This window comes from Nicotiana sylvestris, chromosome 3 (assembly GCF_000393655.2).
Source record: "Nicotiana sylvestris chromosome 3, ASM39365v2, whole genome shotgun sequence".
NCBI lineage: Eukaryota > Viridiplantae > Streptophyta > Magnoliopsida > Solanales > Solanaceae > Nicotiana > Nicotiana sylvestris.
Genome location: NC_091059.1, coordinates 184,661,929 through 184,682,642, shown reverse-complemented (window position 1 = coordinate 184,682,642; position 20,714 = coordinate 184,661,929). Strand labels below are relative to the sequence as shown.

At 37.5% G+C, this 20,714-nt stretch overlaps 1 protein-coding gene across 1 annotated transcript; it reads left to right on the top strand.

Moving 5' to 3' along the window:
• The first annotated feature begins 3,796 nt into the window (after window positions 1–3,796).
• LOC104227399 (D-3-phosphoglycerate dehydrogenase 2, chloroplastic) lies at window positions 3,797–7,280 on the top strand. Its single transcript, XM_009779640.2, has 5 exons — window positions 3,797–4,552; window positions 5,422–5,798; window positions 5,879–5,989; window positions 6,102–6,197; window positions 6,286–7,280. The coding sequence occupies exons 1-5, from the start codon at window positions 3,901–3,903 to the stop codon at window positions 6,955–6,957; spliced, it is 1,908 nt and encodes a 635-aa protein (XP_009777942.1). The 5' UTR covers window positions 3,797–3,900; the 3' UTR covers window positions 6,958–7,280.
• Window positions 7,281–20,714: the final 13,434 nt, after the last annotated feature.

The following is a 20,714-nucleotide window of genomic DNA, read 5'->3' as shown; positions in this document are numbered from 1 at the left end:
TAAATGAACCCTATAGGTGCCCTAACACACCTTAAAATCGTTAGGTGTCGACTCTTCAAAATTGCAAAACCCCTTTCCCAAAAGAAAAGAGTTGTCCCACACAAAATGTCACGAACCTGATTCCGCGGAAGGAAAAAAGGGGGCGCGACAGTCATAGACACAAACATTCAAATGAACGACAATGACTTCATTAAATCCTAGTAGCTCAAAGGGGTCGAATCATAACAAAAGACAACAAAAGACAATGTCGAAATGTTCTAGTAACTCAAATGGGTCAAATAGGAGGTGTCATTACGGACTTACTGCCAATTATTTCATGGGAAGGACACCTTTAAATGCTAGGAGAAGGTTTTTCAAATGCCTAAAGCATGAGGTAAGTAAAATTTTTGATGGTTTTTTTTAATTATTCTGATTTTCTTGTAAATTTGTTTTATTTATTTTTGATTTTTAGGATGAAAAATATTCCTATTAGGAATGGCAAGATGAAGAACTTCCTCCTAGAGTTTCAAATCTCATATGCAGTTTAAAGAAGGAAAAGGAAGCTCTAATCCGTGAAAGAAATGCTCTCCAAAGGAAAATTTGATCTTGAGAATGTTATGATGCTCGTCGATCATGGAGGAATAGAAGCCTTGGAATTGGAAAGAAATATTCTAATGAAGAAAGTGACTGATTTAGAGTACTCAGTTGTGCTCGATGCTAAATTTTGGAAGAAGATGTGGATCTTCATGTGTGTGATTTTGGGATGTCTTGTTATGTTGCGAAATGATATATAATGTTAGTGTTATTGTAGCTTAATTGTTGTCTTTTATTATGTAATGAAGCTTTATGTTTATATACAAAGATTTAATAAAGTCATTGTCGTTCATTTGTTGTGTCTATGACTGAGTTTATTTGCTATGATAATTAGTTTGGTGTTGTCAAATAGGTGTCTAAGTAAACTGATATGGAGTTGTGAAGTGTTTGAGAAATGACTATTATAACTAATTCATATATGCCTATGTACAATTCGAACTAGGTCTAACTTGCCCTCACATATATTCCACGTGGCTTTATGAGTCTTCCGTTAGTGATAGAGGGCATATACGAGCCCATTTGTTGACGGCAAGGGCAGAATAGAGACCAACTTTTAACGAAGGTCTAGCTTGTCCTATTTTATATAGTAAAAGGGAATTTTAGGCCCTTTTCCGTTTTTTAAATGAAAGAAATACTTTTTCTACATTTTGAAAAGAATGTACTCATTTTGTTGGAATAAAAATAATTATTCTATTTCAGGACGAAAATACTTAGTTTGTTGAAATGGAAGAAAATATTTATTCTACATCATGAAAAGAAAGTATTTGTATTGTTGAAATGAAAAAAAAAATCTTTTTCTACATCTTGAAAGAAAGTACTTATTTTGTTGGAATAAATACTTTTTCTATTTTAGGCAAAGAAAATACTTAGTTTGATGAAATGAAAGAAACTATATTTTCTACATTATGAAAAGAAAGTACTTATTTGTTGAAATGGATAAAAAAAAAATTAAATCATAAAAAAAGTATTCCTTTGGTTGAAATGAAAGAAGCAGGTGGGTGTGGTGAGGGTGGGTAGGGATGGTGGTTTGGTGGGGGTAGAGCTGTCAAAATAGGTTTGGCTCGTGAGGTCAGCCCAATCCAGCCCGCTACTTTGGTAGGGTTGGGCTAGGATTTTTAAGCCCATTTAAAACTGAGGCTTATAAGCCCGGCCCATGTCAGCCCACTGGCCCTTGAGACTTGATCGAGGCTGGGCCTGGGCCGGACCGTGGGCCAAAAATTAATTAAATTCAAATTAATTAACTATTAAATATTTAATATTTAAAAAAAGTAAAAACTAAAAAAACATTAACTATAATCTTCATTCCCCAACCCTAAATTGTTCATTTACCCTTCCACATCAACTAGAATTTAGATTTTTGACATGCATGTTACATGACAAAATTAGTTTTTCTTTTGCTTAACTAATAAACGAACTCAAAAGTTTTAGGTGGCCAATAGTAATCTTTTTTTAAAAGAAAATATTACTTTAAGTGGCCAATGATCAGTTTGGATTTCTTTAATATATTATTAATATTTAAATTGCTTTTCAGTATAGAAAAAGATCAATATTAAGTACACAAAAAAAAATTGACCGCTAGCAAATTTCAAATATTTTGAAAATTTTATGAATTATAATGATGAAATCAACAAATGATGTTATTCCTAAATTAAAAAACCTTAGCATATAAACTTATTGAAGCAATTCTTGAATCTGAGGAAAATGAAAGAAAACCATTAAGAAAATATTCATGTAACTTAAAAAAAAGAGCTAGAGATATAGAGAATTTGCATTTCAATTACGAGATTCCTCGTCAAATATCAAGTTTTTTGTACGCTTTAAGCAAACAGAAGTTGTTTACATGATTAATCGACTATGTCACGAAAACATATTTAAGGACTTAAAGATTTTTTTTTTCTAAAAAATAATAATTGAAAAGCCGGCCCGCCCTAGCCCGCGACCCTCTTAGGGCTGGGTTAGGCTGGCCATTTTAAGGCTCATTCATGTGGCGGGTCGGCCCGTTCTAGCCCATCAAATTAAAAAGCCCACGAGGCTTGGGCTGGGCTGGGCTGACCCATTTTGATAACTCTAGGTGGGGGTTTGCAAGGATGAAGAATAGGGCGAAAAAAGTTGAAAAAGAGTTTTAATTTTTTTTTTTTTATATAAAAAATATTTTCCTTCGTACACCCTTTATGCTTTTTTTTTGGGTCAAGTAGGACATTGTATGTCTAACATTCACACATGTAAAGTGCATGAACTATTAGATTACATGCCTTGATAGTTGGGTTTGGGGGGAGATGGTTTGGGATTTGACATCTAAAATAAAAAAGAGGGTCATGTAGTTCGCCAATTTTGACATCAAAAGCCCGATAGTATTAAGTAAAATATTATCCCACTAATTGAACAACACATGTAATTTTTTCTATCTCGATGATGATGACGCTTTATCCTTTTCGCTTTCCACATTTTATTTTGTTCCAACAAAGCAAAAAAGGTACAACAATTAGGAAAAAGAAAGAGAAGATAAGATGTGCTTAATTTTATACTTTGTCATACTTTGCGTCAATTCAATTCTTTTGTTAGCAAATCTGCTCGTATTTACCTTTTACTATTAACGAATCTATAGTGTAAAATGGGTGAAATCCACGTATAAAAAATATTCTCAATTTCAAAATTAATCGAAATTTAATCACTTTTTATGTAAAAATAAATCTGAACAAAAATACTGTTCAAAATCCGAAAAAATATCCCAGTATAATATACTGGACTTCCAGCATAATATACTGGTCCAGCATAATATGCTGAAAGTTCATACTCATGTGCTCTAATCTCCAATATATTATTTTCGTGTGTTAGAGTTCCAGCATATTATGCTGGAAGTTCATACACAGATGCACCAAACTCCAGTAAATTATACTGGTTCCGTGTTGTGCAAAATAATAACTATTTTCATTAACTTTGTAAATACTAACTATTTAATTACCGAATCAAAACTTGACTAACGCGTGCTATTTTCAAGGATCAAAATTAAACATTTTGGCACAGTAAAAGATATTTTTTACCGTTTTTCCATAAAAGAAGTAAGAAGAAGAGGAGAAGGGATGCAATAGTTTAGGATGTTTATCTTTAGTAAAAAGTTATCGTAGTAATTAGGAAGTTTGTCAAAAAGGTCAAGAGTGGTCCAAATTAGAAAAACAAAATTGGTACATATACCCACCAAATACGGAGATACTATTTTCATCCATCAATGATCATTCTCTGTTCTATATAAACAAAACATCTTTTATTTCATTAGTGTTCCATAACCTCAAATCTCCAACAACTTTTGAGTTTTCTTTCTCCATAATAATGGCGTCCACTCCTTCCCCTCGCACTGCCGCCACCACCCTTCAAAATTCTCTCCTCTCTTCTTCTTCTTCCTCTGTAAATCATAATAAGCCTTCAAATCTCTCTTTCCTCCACGCCTCCTCAAATTCCTCTTCCCTCAAACTTTTCCACTCTGTTTCTGCTTCGTTTTCTCCATCAAATTCTTCTTCCACCATTTGTAATGTTATCAAAACTGTTGAATCTGCCGACATCTCATTCTCCAACGCGAGAGATCTTGACGGTGTCGTTTCGATTCCCAAGCCAACCATTCTCGTCTCCGAGAAACTTGGAGAGGCGGGTTTGGACCTGCTCCGTAGTTTCGGCAACGTGGATTGTTCGTATGACTTGTCTCCTCAGGATCTCTGTGCTAAGATCTCTTTGTGCGACGCGCTTATTGTACGGAGTGGGACTAAGGTGACTCGAGAAGTCTTTGAGGCTGCACAGGGCCGTCTTAAAGTCGTCGGAAGAGCTGGTGTTGGGATAGACAATGTGGATCTGCAAGCTGCTACTGAATTTGGTTGCCTCGTCGTTAACGCGCCCACAGCTAATACTATTGCTGCTGCTGAGCATGGAATCGCTTTGCTTACCTCCATGGCCCGTAACGTTGCTCAGGCCGATGCCTCCATGAAAGCTGGTACCCTTTTTTATATTTCTTTTAATATTATATATAGTTCTACTGCTGTTTTTGATGATTTATTGCATAGATCTGAAAATAAGAGGTATTTGCTAAATTCTCAGTATTTAGATTACGAACTAGGACAAGGACGCTTCCAGTCTTCATTTACAAGTAAAAAAATAAAAATCATGGCTTGCGCATCCCGGTAGGTATTTTTTTTGTCGTACGTTTATAACGTAAATTTATTTGATTTGTTGGAACTTTGATTTGAGTGAATTGTTGGATCTATATTAATTAAATAATTTGATTACTTAGAAAAAAGAAAATGAGGCATTTGGTGGGCAGGTAGATTTTAAGGTTAGGTACTGAAGGTTTTAACAATTAACTTAAAGATTAGTATATCATTACTTCTTTCATAAGATGTTAGTCTTGTATTTAAGTACAAACCATCTTCTTAAGGTTTACGAATCAAAAATAGTAAAGATTTATATGCTAATTTTTATTCTTGAAAAATTACTTAAACAGGAAAAAGACAAACTTTGAAGGTATTACTTCTCTTTTCAATTTCACGCAAATGTATTGTGAAGCTTCAATTTTTCAAGGTTAGCTTGACTAGTTAAAGGACAACGACAAATTTAGACAATCTTGTCAGGGTCAAGTTTCTTTCTTCTTTACTAAGTAGTACTAGTATTTTTTGGGTGGTGGTTGGTTTTTTTTGGGGGGTGGGGGTTGATTTTTGAAAACAGATCTGTTGGTTTCTAGGAGTGGATAGTCCAAGAATATGACAGTTTTGTATTATTTAATTGGCTGAGTAACTAGATCTGAACTCTGATTCATGGTGTCATGTGAACCAATATACAATTATGAAATAACCAATTAATTAACAGGAAAATGGTTGCGAAGCAAGTATGTGGGTGTTTCTCTTGTTGGGAAGACATTAGCAGTTATGGGCTTTGGTAAAGTTGGTTCCGAGGTTGCAAGACGTGCAAAAGGCCTGGGTATCCATGTCATAGCCCATGATCCTTATGCACCAGCTGACAGAGCTCGCGCTATTGGTGTGGATTTGGTTTCTTTTGAGCAGGCCATAGCCACTGCTGACTTCGTCTCACTCCACATGCCTCTTACACCTGCTACTAAGAAGGTATTCAATGATGACACATTCGCAAAGATGAAGAAAGGAGTCCGCCTTATAAATGTTGCTCGAGGGGGTGTTATTGATGAAGATGCATTAGTTAGAGCCCTTGACAGCGGAATAGTTGCTCAGGTATGTTAACTTAGTTCTATTCCTTTATTCAACCAACTTTGTAGCTCGAAATATTAACTAGTCATCGTTTTCTTTCACAGGCAGCACTTGATGTATTCACGGTGGAGCCACCACCAAAAGATAGTAAACTAGTGCAACATGAGAATGTCACAGTTACACCTCATCTTGGAGCAAGCACAAAAGAAGCACAGGTACAATTGACATTCCACACTCAAATTATTTGCACCTCCTTGCCATATTGACTTTGTTTGAGTATATTGTTTCCTGCTCCTTGAGTTATGTGTTCAAAATCTATTTTCTTAGGAAGGAGTTGCGATTGAAATAGCTGAGGCTGTTGTTGGTGCTCTAAATGGGGAACTTTCTGCTACCGCTGTGAATGCTCCAATGGTCCCTCCTGAGGTAAACCATAATATTATTTGCTTATATGTTTTCTCTTTTGAGTCGCAACCAATAGCAAGGATTATGAAAGTCCTGCTTCTGTGATCAGGTATTGTCCGAGTTGGCTCCTTATGTCGTGCTTGCTGAGAAACTAGGTAGACTGGCTGTACAGCTAGTGACTGGTGGAAGTGGAATTCAGAATGTGAAAGTGGTTTATAAATCAGCCAGGGACCCTGACAGCTTGGACACTAGACTTCTCCGAGCCATGGTAACAAAAGGCATTATTGAGCCAATATCCGATACAATCATCAACCTTGTAAATGCTGATTTCAGCGCAAAGCAGAAGGGTCTTCGTATTAGTGAAGAACGTGTTATTGTTGATTCGTCTCCAGAGTACCCTGTCGAGTCAATCCAGGTTCAAATTAGCAACGTGCAATCAAGATTTGCAAGTGCTTTATCAGAGAATGGTAATATCAGCATCGAGGGGAAAGTGAAGTATGGAGTTCCCCATCTTACACGGGTTGGTTCATTTAGCGTTGATGTGAGCTTGGAGGGTAACCTCATCCTTTGCAAACAAGTGGACCAACCTGGTATGATCGGGCAAGTTGGAAACATACTCGGTGAGAGTAATGTGAATGTGAGCTTTATGAGCGTTGGAAGAACCGTGAGGAGAAAGCAGGCAATTATGGCAATTGGAGTAGACGAAGAACCAAACAAGGATACTCAGAAGAAAATTGGAGAGGTATCTGCAATTGAAGAATTTGTCTTCCTCAAACTATAGTCCAGATACCCAATGCTTGGTGGTGGAATGAACGAACTTCTTACTTATTATTGAGAAAAATCCAGTATTTATGCTGGGAATTATTGGAGTATTTATGCTGGAATGTTGAGGTCAAATAGATGGTGCTAGTCCGCCTTCTTGTTCCAGAAGAAGAAATATATGAGTACTAAGTTTAATATTTTGCCGTTTGGCTTAAGGTGATTCTGCCTACTCTACTTAATTAATGTGGTCGTTTAGGTGTTTGTTCGAAGTGATCAAAGCGATGTTGTTTCTCATGTAATCCTCCTTGAGCTTTTGATTTACCAGGAATACTTATTCTCTTATTTTAAGCGTCCATAATCTTTCTCAATGTGCTTTATCAAGGGGAAAAATAAAAAAGAAACATGTTAAACAAATCATAAAAAGTAGCATCGCAAGGTATACGTGTTCATTGTAAATGTAATGTTCTCCTCTTTTGAAAAGTAGCGCACTATAATCAAAAGAAAACTTTATACGTAGAATTTAATCATAGGCTAGGGACAGGAAATAATCAACTATAAGTAGCTTTCTGCTTTCTTCACCATCGCATTGTTTTTACTCGACATTGATAATGACAGACCACATTCGCGTGCTTATCAAAGGTAGTTTGGTTGTTAAACATGTTTTGCATGATTAATTATCACGGGATAAGTTATTCATCCTCCCATAAGGATAAAAAAATACTATAATCTCGAAATTAGTTATACCACGATTTTATCCCAATCAAACATAGGATAAACTCATCTCAATTTAATCCCAGAATTAATTATCCCTTATCCCTTGTTTGGTTGGGAAACAAGTTATCCCATGATTAATTATCTTGGGATTAGTTATCCCACCTTTCCATAGAGATAAAAAAATACTACAGTTTGGGATTAGTTATACCAAGATTTTATCCCAAACTAAGTGCCCGTTTGATTGGACTTGTTTTTAAGTGACTTTTAAGCCAAAATAGATTTTAAACCATAAGTTAGGAATTCTAACTTTTGGCTTTTGGCTTGTTTTTGTCATTTTAGCTTAAAAACAACTGCTTAAAAGTACTTTTTTACTTTATCCAAACACTACAAAATGGCTTAAAAGCTATTTTGGCTTAAAAGCACTTAAAACAAGTCAATCCAAACGGGCTCTAAATGCGGGATAAACTCATCTCAAATTTAATTTTGGAATTAATTATCATTTATCCCTCTTACCAAACGAGCCCTTAAGGAAAAACATAGCCATTAAGCAAAAATGAAATATAATATTTATCTATTTAAGGAAAAAAAATAATAAGATGTTGACATCTCAAACTCTAGACCATTCATTAAATAAACAAAATTTGTGCTGAGAAAAATAACAACTGTGTCTGTATGTATAGAGAGAAATCGCCTTGTACTGGTTCTCCATTATCAGATGGATTTAGCGGAGGCCAGCAGAATAATAAAGAAAATACAACTCCTTCCATCCCATATTATAACAAAAGTGTTACTCCTATTATTTGAAAATTCACATTAATTTTTTTTACTAAAAATTATAGTTTTGTTAATTTACTAATACAACAAATAAGTTTCAGCAGGTATGATTTTAACCTATAGGATTATAATCCTCTAAACATGTGCTACAAGATTATATCGTAGATCAAAACACCAAAGCAAAAGCTCTTGTATCTTGATTCCTATTGTGCTGTTAAAATTTAACTTATCCCTGACTATTAATGGGTCTAATCGGACATCTATACAAGCTAATTATAAATCTACCAGGTAATCACCAATAAGTATATTAATTAAATGAGTTTTAAGAAACATGGGTGGCACATTAGAGAGAAGCACATACGACATGATATCCTTAATACTAATATGCTATACGACTTACTTTTCCACCAAATCCAAAATCTCAAACTCTAGGGATACAACCAGTCAATTCACGAATTATTATTATTTTTTAAATACATATCCATGTGAATTTTAAAATTGTAAAGAGCTTCCATAACATGTGTCTGGATTTGATGAATACAAGATGTTCTGGCTTATCATATTGTGTTCTTTGTTCTTCTCTCCTAAATTGATAGATTGCAACTAACAGAATGAATCAACCTCCATTGAGGTTTGAGCTTCAGCTCTCACGAAGAGAAGCTTCTGGACAGAAATGAAATTGGAGAAAAATAGTGTGCTTTCCTATTCAGCTGAAGTGAATCTTATACACGTGAGAAAAGGAAAATAAAGAAAATAAACTGCTAATTACTAAACTACCCCTGTAACTAACTCAACTACTAACCTCGTAAGTCTAGTAACTAACTAATAGCAATATAACATAAATAACACCAACTACACTTGATAATACTCAATAATCTCAATGCGCCCCTCAAGTTGGAGGTGACGAACTCACATCCAACTTGCCAAGAAGATCATAATGCTTGATCCCTGTAAGTACTTTTGTTAAGATGTCTGCAAGCTGGTTGTGAGTAGAAATGTGATTAAGTGTAATCAAACCATCATGCAACTTGTCTCTCACAAAGTGACAATCTATAGTTTTGTCCTTTCGTGGAACGCATGATTCCTAGCAATGTGCAGTGTTGCTTGATTGTCACAGAAAACTGGAATGGGGGCAGCACGTGAGACTGTTAATTCTTCTAGTAATAGTTTGACCCATACCAACTCACCAACCACCTTTCTTAATGACATGTACTCTGCTTCTACAGAGGACAATAAGACCGTGGTTTGATTCTTTGATTTCCAACTGATTGGGCTGCCTCCAAGGAGTACAAGATACCCACTCACAGACCTTCTGGAATCAGGGCATGCAGCCTAGTCTGAGTCACAGCAAGTTGTGCCTTCATAAGAAGGATCATTAGATAAAAAAATACCTAAGGTAGGATCAGCCTTCAGGTATCTAAGGACATGTATGGCAGCCTTGAGATAGGGTTCTCTTGGTGCTTGCATGAACTGACTTAAGTGTTTCACTCTGTAGGCGATGTCTAGTCTTATGTTTGTGAGGAAATTGAGCTTCCCCGTCAGCTTCATATAATATGATGGATCATATAATAAAGTGCATTCTTCAGCTTTGAGTTTGGTTGATGAATCAAGTGGAGATGAAATAAGAGAATAACCTAGGCAGTTATATTCTTTTGACAGATCAATGGTGAATTTCCTATGAGAAATCAGTACTCTATCATCCTTGTAAAACATCTCTAGGCCCAAGAAATAGTGCAGGTTGCCTAAGTCTTTTATTCTAAACTAATTATGCAAAAATATCTTTAGTGTTGTGATTTCTTCAAGGTTAGTCCCAGTAAGGATCATATCATCAACATATATTGCCACAAAAACTAATGAACCACCTTGTTTCTTGTAGAATAAAGAGTAGTCATTTGTTGAGTGCTTGAAGCCTTTAGAGTGTAAGGATTCTGTCAGCTTATCGTACAACTGTCTACTGTCTTGTTTGAGGCCATACAAGGGTTTCCTTAGTCTGTACACAAGTGATGTCTCCACCATCAGACCTTGCGGGATTTGCATATACACTTTCTCATATAGATTTCCATGAAGGAAAGCATTAATCATATCCAGCTGATAGAGATCTCATCCTCTCTTTACTGCAATATTGATTAAGGTCCTAACTGTAGTCATCTTCACTGCTAGAGAAAAGGTTTCTATGTAATCAACTCCAACCTCCTGTGTATCCTTTTACCACAAGCCTTCCCTTGTATCTTTTCACACTTCCATCTATTTTGTGCTTGATTTTGTACACCCACATGTATCGTATAACTTTCTTTCCTGCATGCAAATTAACTAAATCCCAAGTATGATTAGTATATAAAGCTTCAAACTCTTATGTCATTGCTACTTGCCAAGCAGGATTCATAGCTGCCTCCTCATAAGAGTTTGGTTCACAATCATGTGAAATGTTCTTTACTAGTTGCTGACTGTCATGGCTTAAAGAATTAAATGATACATAATGATTGTTGGTAAAAAGGGCAGTGAGTGATGTAGGTGAAGAAGGAACTGGTTGATGTTCAGGATTGATACTATTGCTTGAATGGTTATGTGGTTGTAAATTTAGTAGTATACACACATAGCCTTTAAGGTGAGAAAGGGTGATGAGTGTTTTGCATGATCTCCTATGTTGTATAGGATTAGGTTGGTTATTATCAGGTTTCATATGATGTACTTGCTCAAGGGGTGATACATGTGTTTCTGAATGACTCTCAGTTACAGGACTATCAATATGGGTTCTGTTGTCTTATTCTGAGTTGAGGTGTGAGTCATAGTTATGTAGGCTTAAAGAGTTTTGTCACACCTCCTTTTTACATACCCGAGAGGGTGCAAGGGAGTTTTTCCAATTAATGGACAATCGAAACGGGATTTGTTTATTTATTTCAGAGTCGCCACTTGGGAGATTTAGGGTGTCCCAAGTCACCAATTTTAATCCTGAATCGAGGAAAAGAATGACTCCATATTACAGTCTGCGTACCAGAAATCCGGATAAGGAATTCTGTTAACCCGGGATAAGGTGTTAGGCATTCCCGAGTTCCGTGGTTCTAGCACGGTCGCTCAACTGTTATATTCGGCTTATTTATCTGATTTTAAATTACAATTATGAACCAATGTGCCAATTTTAACTTTTTGCCACTTTGTTATTGTTATTTTTAAAGAATGTGAACATCGCTTAAAACATGTCTTTGGACTGTGTCACATGAAATGCACCCACAATCCGAAACATATTTTATTTGATGTTTTGGGATTTGAATTTGGGTCGCATAAAATGCACACCCAAGTTTAAGAAAGTGGATTATTAAACACGCGCCTAAAGAGACTATCGCGTTATTATTTTGGGAAGGGCCGTGAAATTCGCTAAACGACCCTCCTGAATTCTAAGTAATTTTAAACAAGTATTTACTGAGGGCCCCGCAATTTGTATTTTTATTCGACGAGGCTCATCTCATTCTTATTTTTAAAGGAATTTGCAACGTCGTGGACATGCATCTCGACCCGCGTTACAATCAATGTACCCGCGATTTAGAGACACATTTCAACTCCGTTGAGATTTGGATTTGGGTCACATAAATGTGCACCCGAGTTTAAGAAAATAAATTATTAAAGGCGCGCCTAAAGCAACTAGCGCATTGTTATTTTGGGGAAGGCCGTAAAATTCGCTAAACGGCATGTCCCGAATTCTAATTATTTTAATATATACATTTTGTGAAGGCTCCGCAATCTGTACATTTTTATTTTTGGCGAAGCTTGCCTCGTTTTTATTATTATTATTATTTTTATTTTAAAAGGATGTCATTTTTACGCCTTTAACCATACTAAACCTTACCGCTTCTTTACAACTAAAATCTCATAACTTGTCAAAAGTTTAATAAAAGAAGTTAAGCGAATGAGTGTTTCGGGCGTAGTAACAACAAGTACTAATACTAATTTTGTCCAAATAAACTAAGAAAATGAAGGGACGAACGAATCAACGTCAAACTGTGTCCTAGAACTCCTAATACAACTAAATCAAATGACATCAAGTAAACAAGAATAACATAACACAAAGATGAACCAAAATGCATACGGTGAAACATAAGCAGAAAATTATCATACCAATTTCTATATTGCATCTTCGAACATTTAAAATAGCGTTTCTTTATCTAATACATTGAGGTTTACTAACCTGAACAAACAGAAACGCATAGAGCCATGGACCAACCCTCAACATCGACCTCAACGAAACTCAAATCGGACCTCACTGAACGGGGAACAACGAAGAAACCTCGGACAACAAACTCGACGGAACTCGACGAACAACGACGACCTCGATGGAAGCAAAAAGCTCAGACCAAGTCTGTCAACGACCTGAGATTGTTGGTTGCTGCTGTATATTTTTCGACGCAGCAGCTGGTACGTGAATATGAAGCAAAGGGTCGTTTGGATGTGAGGGAGGAGCAGCTATGGAAGGAGCTGGTGGCGCGAGGCAGCAGCGCAGTCACAGCTACTGTTCGATGGCGAAACCACTGGTTTTTCCGATGGTGTTCACTGGTTGTTTGATTGTCGACTGGAAAGTGACGACGAGAGGGGGAGCTGGACGAAACAGAGGGAGCTAGGAGGAGGAGGAGTGGTCGTGGCTGTGTGAGACGATGAGGGAGTGAAGGACGCTTGGTTCGATTCACTGCTGGGGAGCGAGGGGTCGTTTGGGCTGTGTCGATGGAGGTGGTGTTTGGGTGGTTTGCTAGTAGCGGGTTGTTTGGTGGTCGACTAGAAAATGATGACGAGGGTGCTGGTTGCGACAGTAGGGGTGCCGGGGAAGGTGACGAAATGGTCGTTTGGTGGTGTTGTTTATGGTGGTTTTGGGTGGTGGAAGGGTCTGTTTGGTGTAGGGTTTGGTTGTTTGACGGAGGCGGCGAGACGGAGAGGGGTCAGCTGGCCGGGACAGAGAGAATGGTGGTTTGTTGATGGAGATGGTGTTTGGGCGTGACGACGAGGGGTGGCGTTCCGGACGTGAGGATGGGGAAGCCTTTTTTCTAGGGTTTTCGTTCTTCTTCTTTAGGAAGAAGAACATGAACAGTGCATGATTCCCAAAATTTCCAAAATCCTCCCTTTCCAAATGTTTTTTGCCCGTGCATTTGTAAACTTCTGCCAAGAAAAATGAGCCCCACGCGTGGTGGGGTTCCCCGTGTATCGTGTTTCGTCTGTGTTCCCCACGCGTGTCCCCCATGTGTGGTGGACTCGAATTATTATGGGCTAGGTCCGAAAATTAGGCCTAAAAACGGGTAGTTTGAACCCGAATATTATTCTTTTGCCCGGACCCGAGAAATAGGAACACGACGTTGCTCAACTGATTATGTAAGCAAAATAGCTACTAAAATAAGACTAATTATTTAAAACAAAACTATATTATTATTTTCTTAATATTTTTTGAGATTAAAATAGCTACAAAAATATTAACAAAACTCTTTTTTGTAATTTTCGTTTTTATATAAAGATAAAATATAAAGTAATATTTTTGTATTTTTTCAAAAAATTAAAATGACTACAAAACATTAATAGGACTATATTTTTTGGTAATTTTCGAAATTATATAAAGTAAAAAATAAGGTACTATTTTTTTGTAATTTTCGAATTTATATAAAGTACCAAAATAGAGTACAATTTTTGTATTTTTCCAAGTTTATGAGAAATACATAAACTAAAATTTTTATATATATTTTTGTAATTTTTCTTTTTGCAACGAAATAAAGTAAAATAGTCAAAATAACTATATTAGACCAAAATTCACATATTCACGCTAAAAATGTGAAAATTCTCGGGGAGGGTCAAAAATCAGGTGTCTACAACTGCCCCTCTTTGAATGGAAACACGAAGAGTTTTCTGACAAAGAACGACTAGACATGTTTTTGACCCGACCATTACTTGGACGGACTACACTAAGTAAAGGAAGGGAATGTGACCGAGTCCTGGTATCTGAGCTGCCTACATATCCTTGGTTATACAGGAATCAGGCCACGTGTAGTTCGGAAATGAGAGAGAGATGGTAAAGTGTACCGAGGTGAAGAGCCAATCGAGGTGTCGTTCCGTTGAGGTTCCGGTCTGTGGTCCTGTCATTACATCAAAAATGAAAACTAAAAAAGACTAACTAAGCCTATCAGCTGCTAGTTACAAGGATTCCTATCTTTAAGTCTTCTGAAACTTGGTCTTGAGTCTTGAATGGTGCTTCATACAGACTTTGGATTTGAACCTTGATACTTGCGAGTTGTAGGTGCTAGTTCTTGGGCAGACCACATTTGTTCTCCACTTCCGTATTTTTTTTATTTTTTTTTTCTTTTCTTGTTTTCTTTTTTTTTTCTTTTTGTTGTGTCCAACTTTTGTTGACCATCTCAGAATGTTGACTCGCATTCTTGAGGCGAGCTTCTGCTATTTATAACTTGGTTGAATGCTTGGGATTTTAGCTGTAGCCTTCTGCTTCCCAGTGCTGGGGATTTTTATTGTTTCTTGCTGGGGATTCCTGTTGTAACCTTCTACCTTCCGGCGGGGTTACTGATTTCCAAAATCTGCAGTATAAGACTAAAAGTATTCCTCTTGTTATACATGTGGGCGCCTGAAATATGAAATGTAAAGACTGAAAAGTATTCCTCTCGTTATACAAGTGGGCGCCTGGTAAGAAATGTAAGGACTGAAAAGTATTCCTCTCGTTATACAGGTGGGCGTCTGGTAAGAAATGTAAGGACTGAAAAGTATTCCTCTCGTTATACAGGTGGGCGCCTGGTAAGAAATGTAAGGACTGAAAAGTATTCCTCTCGTTATATAGGTGGGCGCCTGGTATGAAATGTAAAGACTGAAATGTATGCCTCTGTTCTATGGGTGGGCTCCCAACTTCAACACTTGAAATGAAAAGACTGAAATGTATTCCTCTCGTTATACAGGTGGGCGCCTGGCGAGAAATTTAAAGACTGAAAGTATTCCTCTCGTTATACAGGTGGGTGCCTGGTTTTAGGAAAACTAAACATTATAGTCTTAAGAAAACTAAAAATGACTCTCTTTTTTTTTTCAAATTCAGACGTTGTTTTTTTGTTTTTGGTATCTTAGGAGAAAGATTCATCGTACTAAGATTTTGATCCTAGGAGAAGGTTCATCAGACTAGGTCTCTATCTTAGGAGAAAAATTCGTCAGACTAAGATTTTTATCCTAGGAGAAGGTTCATCAGACTAGGTCTTTTCTTTTTGGTATCTTAGGAGAAAGATTCATCAGACTAAGATTTTGATCCTAGGAGAAGGTTCATCAGACTAGGTCTTTTTTTGGTATCTTAGGAGAAAGATTCATCAGACTAAGATTTTGATCCTAGGAGAAGGTTCATCAGACTAGGTCTCTATCTTAGGAGAAAAATTCGTCAGACTAAAATTTCGATCCTAGGAGAAGGTTCATCAGACTAGGTCTCTATCTTAGGAGAAAAATTCATCAGACTAAGATTTTGATCCTAGGAGAAGGTTCATCAGACTAGGTCTTTTCTTTTTGGTATCTTAGGAGAAAGATTCATCAGACTAAGATTTTGATCCTAGGAGAAGGTTCATCAGACTAGGTCTCTATCTTAGGAGAAAAATTCGTCAGACTAAGATTTTGATCCTAGGAGAAGGTTCATCAGACTAGGTCTCTATCTTAGGAGAAAAAATCGTCAGACTAAGATTTTGATCTTAGGAGAAAGTTCATCAGACTAGGTCTCTATCTTAGGAGAAAAATTCGTCAGACTGAGATTTTGATCCTAGGAGAAGGTTCATCAGACTAGGTCTTTTCTTTTTGGTATCTTAGGAGAAAGATTCATCAGACTAAGATTTCAATCCTAGGAGAAGGTTCATCAGACTAGGTCTCTATCTTAGGAGAAAAATTCATCAGACTAAGATTTTGATCCTAGGAGAAGGTTCATCAAACTAGGTCTCTATCTTAGGAGAAAAATTCATCGGACTAAGATTTTGATCCTAGGAGAAGGTTCATCAGACTAGGTCTTGTTTTTGTTTTTTTTAACTTAGGAGGAAATGCATCTCCTATGGGTGAAACTAAAACAAACCGAGGAGGAAATGCGTCTCCTATGGGTAAAACTAAAACAACCTTAGGAGGAAATGCATCTCCTATGGGGTGAAACTAAAACAATCTTAGGAGGAAATGCATCTCCTATGGGTAAAACTCAAACTTAGGAGGAAATGCATCTCCTATGGGTGAAACTAAAACGAACTTAGGAGGAAATGCATCTCCTATGGGTAGAACTCTAATGATTTCAAACTAGGAAGTGCGTCTCCTATTAATGAAACCTTCGCTTTTTTTTGAATTATTTACTTACCTGTGTTGTCTTCCCTCGAAACTGTTGGGGATTATTTAGATGGGGATGACTTTTCCCCCTTTTTTCTTTTTTTTTTCATTATTATCCTTTTATTCTCCTTTTTTTTATTCTCTTTTTTTATTATTTTTTGTTTTGTTTTGTTTTTGCATAGCTTCTTCCTTCGAAGACTACCTCCCTTGAGAGTCGGTTTGCCTTTCCCCGAAAGGAACCGCTGAGGATACCGACTTTCCAACCTTGTGTTGGACTCCTCGCAACTGCTAGGGATAACACTGTTGGGGAATTATTTACTTACCTGTTGACGAGGTAAAATGTTATCAGCTGGGGGTACCTGACTTCCAGAAAATTTTCTAAATGGAAGGAAAATTTTCTGCCCCAGTTTGATAATATCCCTTGTGGCATGCGTTTCTGCATCAATGCCATTTCCTTTACCTGTTTCAAATCAAACAAAATTTGTTAGTTTAAAACATGGTGGTTGGCTGTGATACTCCTATTGGGATGGATTTCCCTTTCTCCTTCCTTTCTCTGTGCTCCACAACTTGTTGGGGATGATATTATTTGCTGTGGATAATCCCTTTCTGCTGGGGATATCCCTCTTCTTTTGTGGCATAGCTTGGAAACTGGCATTTTCCCGACCTTTTAGTCTAGTATGGATTTCGCCAAATCATGCTCACTGCTCTCCTTGCTCTGTTCATGGGCCTTGGCCTTGAGGTTTATAACCTTGGTTTTGGTAAAAATATCTCTTTTGACGCTCGTCAATCCTTTTGTCAATTCCCTTTGCTGGGGATATCTTTTTTGACACTGGCCTCGCGCTTGTTCCTCGCTGACTATACCATTTGGATGTACTAGTCAGATCTCATCTTGGAAAGCTGATGGCATATTTTGAAGTCATTTCATACTTGTTCTGACCAGACAAACTCAATTGGGGATTTTTTCTATGAAAGAAAAAGATAAAAGGGACCAGAATAAAAGGACAAAGGAAAAAGATGACTCTTTAACAAAAGAAACTATAAATAAAAACCTATCAAATGCAGATACCGACTTTAATGGTCATGACATGCATATGTGGCCTATCCTTCGCCGTCAATCATCTTTCAAGATCTTCAATTGACAATTCTCCATCTGATTCTCAATCCTATTCGACTTGTAGTGCCCGAAGGGTTTTCACTATCAAGTCTCTCTCATTTTTTGGTTCTTCTCTCAGCTTTCATCGCCTTATGGTGCTTGTGAAGGTTTTCACCGATAAGAATCTCTCATTTGCATCACTTTCCGGCTGGGGATTTGGAGTGTTGCCGGTATGACTCTCTCTGCTGGAGATTAGAGTCCTTTCTGCTGTGGAACAGAATGTTATGTTCGCTGGTAAGACTCTCGTTTGTCTGACTTGGCATTTTGTTGAAAACTGATCAGAAGGTCTTTCTTTGGACCGTAATGTAGGTTTTGGATAGGCTAGAAAGAAAGGGTATGGAAGGCTCAAAAAATACATTAATTTTGGGTTATTAGTTACAACCTTCGGAATTAGATTTATTTACAACAAACGCAACTTTTGCCCCAGTTTCTTGCTTGGGGATATTTTAATTGATTTTTTTCATTTTTCAAAACTATGATCGAGCCGTGAAGCGCCTACGTATCCTCTTTGAGGAATCAGGTCAAACGTAGTTCCCAATTCCTCTGTTTCATTTGACTTTCTTTTTTCTTTTTTTGTTATCAATTTTCTTTTCTTTTCCTCTTCCTTTTTTTTCTCTTTTTTTTCGTTTTGTTGTTTTCTTTCTTTATTTATTTCTTTTTTTTTTCATTGCTACTGATTCCGAACGAGGGGTATGAAAGAAAATAAATGAGGCTCAAAAGGGGTAACGAAGGATAAAGTGTTTAGGTAGCAGAATAAAATGCCTTCGTCGTTCCAGTCTTCAAAACATGCCAAATGCAAACAACACAATTAAACAATAGATTTATAGTCTCTTCCGATGGTGCTGGACTTGAAAATTATATTCAGCATCTGTTTGTTCATTTGTCACTTCTAAAGCACCGTTGGGCGACACTCTCATTCTCATTATTATGAACGACCCTCATGCCAATTTAGGCGAATCTTTCTTTAACGGTTTTCTTTGTGTTTAACTTGCCCCAGTTCCACATGACTCGAGCTCTGAATAATCTCAAACCGTCCTTATTTTCTTTAAATGGTCTGATCGCCTTTCCAGGGTTTTATGATTAACTTTAAAGACTAGGCCCAAAGTGTGTGCGCATGTCATGTCCCTAGAATCGGCATTGAACGAAATGATAAAAGGACTAAACAAAAGACGACAGGATATAATAGAAGACCGGAATTTGCATTAGATTACCGGTGAAATGGTTTGAGAGAACAAAACAAACAAAACAAACCAGAATAAAATCCTAACACAAACTGGACAAAATTTAAACAAACTGCTAGGACAAAATGGAAAGATAAGAAGGTTTGACACAGGACAAAATCCAAATTACAACCTTAATAATCCGGACAACAGAAATGACAACAAAATAAGCCACCAACAGTGTCTCTCTTGCTAACCAAAGAATGGAGCGACCTCTCACTTCATAAAAAACTGGCATCTTAGCCACTGAGCTTTGCATCAATACTACCAAGACCATTACCAACTTCGACATCATCAACCCCTGTCAACAAGTTCTCGATAGGGCTCAAGTGCTCCATGTCACTGTTATTGATCACAATCCGCCCTTCTTGGATCATTCTTTCTATTTCTCTTTTCAAATCCCGACAGCTTTCCACATTGTGCCCCTGGGCATTGGAATGGTATTCGCACCTTTTAGAAGGGTCAAAGCTTCTTGCACGTGGGTCCACACGATTTGGAGGAGTAGGTGCAATCATGTCATGATTCTTTAACTTCTCAAATAAGCTTTTATAGGACTCTCCTATTGGTGTAAAATTATCTTTCAACCTTTGTTCCCCTTTATACCTCTGGCTTGGATGTGGGTTATAGGGCACCTGAAAATTTTGTGGAGACTTCTGGAGATTTTGTGATGCTCGTGCTCGCCTCCTGGGGCGTTTTGGTGGCTGGAAACATACTGAGGTGGAGCGATAAAGTATTGAGGGTTCTGAGGTGGATAATACTGCTCAGATGAGCCATGGAAAATCTGAGGAGGCTGCTCATACCTTAGAGATGTACTTCTGGGACCTCTTCTAGACCCTAATGTCATCATGATCTCTTCAATCTCCTCATTTGTGTCGCTAAGATTATCAGACTCAACCCGGACAGCCTGAGTTGCGGCTTTTAAAGCTGCTTGACTTATAATTTTGCCTGTCTTAAGACCATTCTCTACCATTTCTCCCACTTTGATTGCTTCCGAGAAGGATTTGCCAACTGCGGACACCATGTTTTGAAAGTAGTCTGGCTCTTGCGCTTGAAGGAAGACAGTTATTAGCTTGGGGTCATCCATGGGTGGCGTAACCCGAGCTGCTTGCTCTCTCCATTTAATGGCATATTCCCTGAAACTTTCACTTGGTTCCTTCTTCAAGTTTGAAAGGGAAATGCGGTCTAGAGCAATGTCGATGTTGTATTGGAACTGCTTGACAAAGGCCTGTGCCATGTCGTCCCAGACATACCAGCGAGACGTGTCTTGACCCATAAACCATTCGGAGGCTACTCCCGTAAGGCTTTCCACAAAATAAGCCATCAACAATTTTTCATTTCTTCCTGCACCTCTCAGTTGATTGTAATACCTTTTCAGGTGGGCTATGGGATCTCCATGTCCATCGTACTTTTCAAATTTGGGTGTCTTGAAACCAGGCGGCAAGTGGACATCTGGGAACATACATAGATTTTTGAAGGCAACACTCTTTTGACCTGTCAACCCTTGCATGTTTTTCAACCATTGTTCTAAGTTTTTCACTCTTTGGGCCATTTCTTCCTGTACCATCTTTCGGGCAGGCTTCTCAATCTTTGCAGGAAGATCAAACGAGTACGAGT

Bases quoted from the DNA above. Each gene is read 5' to 3' on its own strand.
- LOC104227399 (XM_009779640.2), top strand. From the start codon at position 3,901: ATGGCGTCCACTCCTTCCCCTCGCACTGCCGCCACCACCCTTCAAAAT. The intron at 5,799-5,878 runs GTATGTTAACTT...TTTCTTTCACAG, and splicing joins ACAGCGGAATAGTTGCTCAG to GCAGCACTTGATGTATTCAC. The intron at 6,198-6,285 runs GTAAACCATAAT...TTCTGTGATCAG, and splicing joins CTCCAATGGTCCCTCCTGAG to GTATTGTCCGAGTTGGCTCC.